A 6,194-nucleotide genomic window follows, 5' to 3' on the forward strand; every position below is an offset into this window, starting at 1 on the left:
TCATCATCATCATCATCATCATCATCATCATCATCATCATCATCATCATCATCATCATCATCATCATCATCATCATCATCATCATCATCATCATCATCATCATCATCATCATCATCATCATCATCATCATCATCATCATCATCATCATCATCATCATCATCATTATCATCATTATTATCATTATTATTATTATTATTATTATTATTATTATTATTATTACAGTTTTACCCAACATTAAGCCTTTTGATAGTTCGTTCGAATGCTACATTTGTACTTCTAAGACCGCAGGGAGGGAATTAATGGTGTGTGTGGCGGGGATGGGCGGTGGATGGTCGTGTAGGCAGTGGCGGAGCGTCTATACAGTCAGAGGGGCGGCGGCCCCCCTGACGGACTCAAATGGACTGCTGGCGCCCTTTTCAGCCTTTATATCTGCAAATTAGCAAGGCCCGGAAAGGGTCATATCCGGCGATCTAGGGAGTATCTTTAATCATTTTTTTTTATACGCTCCGCGCCAACCTGTGGTGGCGCTATGCTTTGATAGTGTCGAAAGCGCCCCTACAGACCATTATCGCCGCCCCCCCCCCCCCCGACCAGTACCCCTAGCTCCGCTACTGCGTGTAGGAAGCTATCATAGGAGGAGGCATCTGAGAAAAAGATATTATATGATTGTATTATGCACCACCCTTCCCTCCCCGTCAGCCCTTTTCTTCATATAAGAACGCCAATAAGTATAAAGTAACGAAAGTAAACGTGCAGTCGTGAACTTTAATTTGGCTTCATCTGTTGAATGGAAAGCATATATATCAAATGAACTGGTAGATCGAGATTAAAACTCGCCATGGAATAAAACTGTAGGTAAAACGTGTACACACGACCCCAACCACAACCCCTGTGCCCCAACCCCACCCCAACCCCTAACTGAGACTCACCAGCAGTAACAGCATTTCTTTTCTCCCATATAATCATAGCAGCAAGTGTGTACCACTCTTATTATTATTCAGTAAATTTTGATTTTAGAAACATGTGCAAGGTGGCGCATGTGATGGATATATGCGGTAACTCCGTGTGCACCTACTTTGCGTATATTCCATTTGATGTAAATAGCATGCAAGCAGTCTCTCTGGCTGCTTTGTTTGAAAGTCAAACTGTATAACCGCTTTCTTTCGAACGTAATATTTAACCCATCCAGTCTCGACGAAACCTGTTGGAATTTATATACAGTGTAAGAAGCGAACGTCATTATTGTTTTCCGAGGCACTAAGTTCACGACTTATTTCACCGATTTACCGATTCGATTCACCGATAATAAAACCCCAGAATTTAAAAGCCATGCGTGAAGTTTGAGAACCCCCCCCCCCCCCCCCCTTGTCCCTTGCTTGTTTTGACTCAAGATATTCGCGAGTCTCATAATGGAGGAATCGGATCAAAACAACTGTGAAATCACATAGGTGAAGGATAAAACTAAACCACAGAGCAAAATCAAAGATATATTCTTAACCTTTGACCTTCTCGAAGTTACCGTATACCATTATGTATTTTACAGGAATTCATTGAACCCTTGAGCTAAGGCTGCTTAGCATGCATCTTTCGTGGCGATTATAAGCTTTAAAAAGTTGTTCCGTTCATGTGTTGTTGTTTTTTTTTACTTCGTAGAATGATGCACGGGTCTGCTTGAATATTCGAAAGGGGAACTGCAAGTTCCATAATTTGTAAGCTTAAACCCCGCCCCCGCCCCTTCCCTCCATCTTCACCCTCCCGACCTAAATAAGTCGCTACTCTGAGGACATTGAATGGTTCAAGGTTTTATATGATAACTGGCAACGGCATGATCAATGGTGAATTCCGTGGTTGATTCATACATGTATGTGCATGCTCCACACTCCGTCCTGCCTGAATTTTGTTTCATCCATTGCCCCTTGAATTCAACCGTCTCCATAGTCGGAGTCTTGGTATAATCTTTTTTATTCCACAGAACCAGCCATTCGTTTTATTTTCCTCGTCAAGGACATCAGCTTATTCTGCAAACTTAACTTATTCACCTCTTCATTTTGTTTGAAGGTTTTATCTATGAAGTCCAATCTCTGTGTTTCTTTTACAAACTCTACGTTCTTCTCGTGCAACTCCTGACAAAGCTCTTCCAGACAATCCAAGTCATGTTTGACCGCCTCTTTGCTTTGGCGTTCTGCGCTTAACGCCTCCTGAAGCTGCGCCTGTTCGAGTTGAAGGCGTATCAGACTCTGATTCAACCCACTCATAGATCGATCGGAAATGAAGGCGCCTTTCTTGTAGTCTCTGATTCGAGATCGAATCTGACTACCTCGGAGGATGGAGCCATTCTCATCTTCCCGAAGTTTGGCGTTTTCTTCCCGGACGGAAACGACTTTACTCTGATACCATCTCTTACGGAAATTCTCGAACGCGTCTGTGAGGGCAGAAAATGCAAATATAAAAAAAATAATAATAAAAAAAAATAAATAATAATAATAAAAAAATAATAATAAAAATATATATATATATATATAATTAATTATAAATAATAATAAATCGTAATGAGTTGGAAAATCAAGAACAGTGAAAACATTTCCAGCCTCTACTGGGATTCGAACTCGGGCCTCCCGCTTTATATGCGGACACCCTAACCACTAGGCTATGGACGCTGATTCGGTACGTCCATAGGTTCGAAACCGGTAAGGAAGGTCATAATTCCACTGTAGTCGTTTGTCACCTGTATAGAACAATACTAGTTCTATTTTTGGTGGCCTATTTTGCCTTATACTCTAGAGAAAATATAGTATATATATATATATATTTGATTCAATCACTTTAAAGTCTTTAAAGAGCAGTCCAGATATTTAGAATATTTGAATGGCGAATATCTTGAAATCAATAATAGCTATAGAATCGTAGTCAGAACTTAAATATTTCTTTTTTGTTGGACTATGACATAATAATCAAGACATTCTGTTAACATTCTGCTAACATATCAACATATAAATAGAATCGTAGTCAGAACTTAAATATTTCTTTTTTGTTGGACTATGACATAATAATCAAGACATTCTGTTAACATTCTGCTAACATATCAACATATAAATGCGCTGATGATAACAGTATGCATGTAAGTAGTCAACTTCCATATGACAACAACAATATCTGCCCAAAAGCTAAAACAAAGTTTCTCTCAGAGCTTTATATGTATATAATAGTTAGCCAACCAAAAAAAAAAAATCAATAAAGTCGTTTGATGACATTACCTTTATCTTTTAGAAACTCTGCAATCTCTTCCTTCGTTGGCTTAAAGAGATATCCAGATTTTGCCCGATGATGGAAATCAGCCACGGAAAGCTGTAAGTTTTAAGAGGTGTTATTCATTCAAGTTATATATATATATATTTATATAGGCTGTAATGAAGTCATGAACATCAGCGTATATATCCTCATGAAGGATAAAACTACTGAATCATAAAGCGAAGTTAAAAAAATCGAGAGATATCGCGTCATTACCGCTAACCTGGTATACTAAAAGAACATTTCAATACTGGCTATTAATTCATATGGGATTTTGTGAACCTTCGGTCCCTTACCGTTTGACCATTCCATTTGATACTTTGAACACCTATCTGTTTCACCAATTCCACGCCTTCGTCGAGTATTCTTTCTAAGTTATCCAGTTCCGTGTAATCGCAGATTTGCGGATATTCTATGGCAAGTTCCATGACGGTTACCTTCGCTGAGGAGATTAGTTTATATTTATCTTTTTCGCCGAGATGTTTATTTGGTCAGAAAAATGTAGTTTCTTCTATTTCGATATGTGACCTTATAAAATTAATTCTTCAGCAAACTTTCACAGTCCGTCTTCTCATCCGTAAATACTTTCTTTTCAAAATTGTTTCCGTCATAGAGCGCGCGGGCGTTATTGTAGACTATAGAAGACGCTGCCATAAATAGACGCCACAACGTATCTAGTTTCAGTTAGTGGTAAAGCGTATACGTGGCGATGTGCGCATATCATAGAAATTGATAAATACATTCCTAATCAATCTCTATGGCGCATATACATTAGAGGTTTGCCTATTGTTTGCGCTACGCGGCACTACAGCGTAAAGATATGCATAATGTTCCACTGTGTAGAGTTTAATTCATGGCTACTCTGTATAGACTGGTGTTCTGTGTGCGTATTAGCATGAACCATGGAGCTGAAATAAGTCTCTGCGAGTTCGCAACACACAGCACACGTACATGATCACAGATTTGAAAGAATGCAGTCCTGACGCATTATCAGGTTGTACAAAAACGGGAATGCAGTGCCTGATGGCCCAATTGTTTGCCAAGAATTATTTAATTACAAGTGTACACCATACAAAAAAAAAAAGCGGTGTAAATAGGCTCATACTAACAGTGGGGGAAAAATCAGTTTGAGTATGTGAGCGACGTTGGAATAATCTTGCGTGCTTTGAACAAGCTCGAAATTTATCTGACGCGCGCAAACACTCTGTCTAGATCTACTTTGTGACAAATGGAGAATCTCTAAACGCAAAATCAAACGCGTCAATTTCGAATTCTCAATTTTTAATAAAATCATTCAAGATGTATCCACTAGCCCGTTTTTCGCATCGAATATTAATTATGTATACGCAGATGTCTTTTCTTGCTCACCCTTAGTATATTCTGCCCATTCTTTCAGTATTAACGTATGTCGTAAATCATAGCTCCCAACTCTTGAGAAGGCAAATGCTGGTCCATGCTACGAATCGCCGTCCTGGGGGAGGGGTATAAGGGGAGGTGGTGCCCCCTCCCCTTTTGATTTTTTTTTAATCCTGGTGATGCCTACATGTAAAATGGTGGCACTTAAAAGGCTTTTGTCACCCAAAATTTTCTGAGAAATTTGCATTTTTTTGTGTGTAACATCAATATATTGAATAGTAGGTGATAATTCATTCTTTCCCGTGGCATGAAAATGTTCGCTGCTCGCCCCAATGAAAAGAAATATAGGCTAATTTGAGGTTCAAATGATGCTGTAAAGGAGGTTTTATACTCTATTATTGTATCTCTTTTCAGGTCAATCAGAATATACATGCAATAGAATCGGTTCAGAGTCAAACCCAAATGTCAAAAATTGAAACAACATTCCATGACAAATGAGAAACATCATCCATAATTCACTCCCAACCCAGACTTGGTTGTTGTTATCATATAAAAACATTAATTCTCGAGTTCTTTTGCCATAAATTATCCATTTATACACTGTAGGATGATATAATTACTTCGTCGAAATTATTCCAGTATGCAGTATGTACAGGTGTTGGTAGACTCCGACCATGAGACTCAAGGAGTTAATTGCCACCAGTGTGATCCTTTAATATTAACAATTTCGAAGAAGCAATAAACCTTGCGCAAGATCGTGATACGTGGCGGAGGTTAATCACTGAGCATGTCGGATAGACGAGACTCAACTTACTACTACTACTAGTGTGATCCTTTTTGTATATAGTAGCCAGCTGCTAAAAGACCATGGGCGGCGATCCTGGGGGGGATGGGGGGGGATATATCCCCCCCATGAAAATGGGTGGAGGGGATGTAATACACCATATCCCCCCCACCAAATGCCAGGAATAAGAATATTTTCATGCCTTCATTTATGCATCATCGTGAATGTACGGCTCTTTTTAGCTTCATTTCTCGCCTATACCATAAACGCAGTGCGATCTTTTCAAATAAACCGTCTTTATAAAGCAAGAATAGTTGACTGTAGGCTTCATTGGCCCCATAACAACAAAATGTATTATTGCGCCCACGGTATTGATATAGTACATATATGCACCCTCATAGTATTCATATAGGCCCTATACTGAGTAGGCCTACACACGTACATGTTCCCTCGAACAGCTGAGAATCTCATGTTACCAGGGTAATGCTTAATTAGGGGCGTCGGAGCGGTTCGCCGCACCACTATTCACGGCGCAAAAAAAAAAGGAGAAAAAAGTAGCACTAAGAAGAAAAAAAGGCAAAAAATAAAGAACCAAAATGATAACATACATAAAAAAGTGTTTCAGAAGATTAATCGGGTACAAAAACAGACAAGGGAGAATGCACAGAAGAAAAGCTCGGGAAGTGCCATTTCCTGCAACCTGGGAGGCATTTTTTCAAATTTTCTCCATTACGCTACGCGCCAACCAATGGTGGCGCGTAGCGTA

General features: G+C 39.3%; 1 protein-coding gene across 1 annotated transcript; it reads right to left on the reverse strand.

Annotated features, from left to right (window-relative positions):
• Positions 1-1,357: 1,357 nt before the first annotated feature.
• On the reverse strand, positions 1,358-4,166 carry LOC139974733 (uncharacterized). Its single transcript, XM_071982109.1, has 3 exons — positions 3,585-4,166; positions 3,255-3,345; positions 1,358-2,422 (listed from the first exon to the last, which is right to left on the reverse strand). Exons 1-3 carry the CDS (start codon positions 3,714-3,716, stop codon positions 1,962-1,964), a joined length of 684 nt encoding a protein of 227 aa, XP_071838210.1. The 5' UTR covers positions 3,717-4,166; the 3' UTR covers positions 1,358-1,961.
• Between the last annotated feature and the right edge of the window lie 2,028 nt (positions 4,167-6,194).

Source organism: Apostichopus japonicus, chromosome 10 (genome assembly GCF_037975245.1).
Source record: "Apostichopus japonicus isolate 1M-3 chromosome 10, ASM3797524v1, whole genome shotgun sequence".
Lineage (NCBI taxonomy): Eukaryota > Metazoa > Echinodermata > Holothuroidea > Aspidochirotida > Stichopodidae > Apostichopus > Apostichopus japonicus.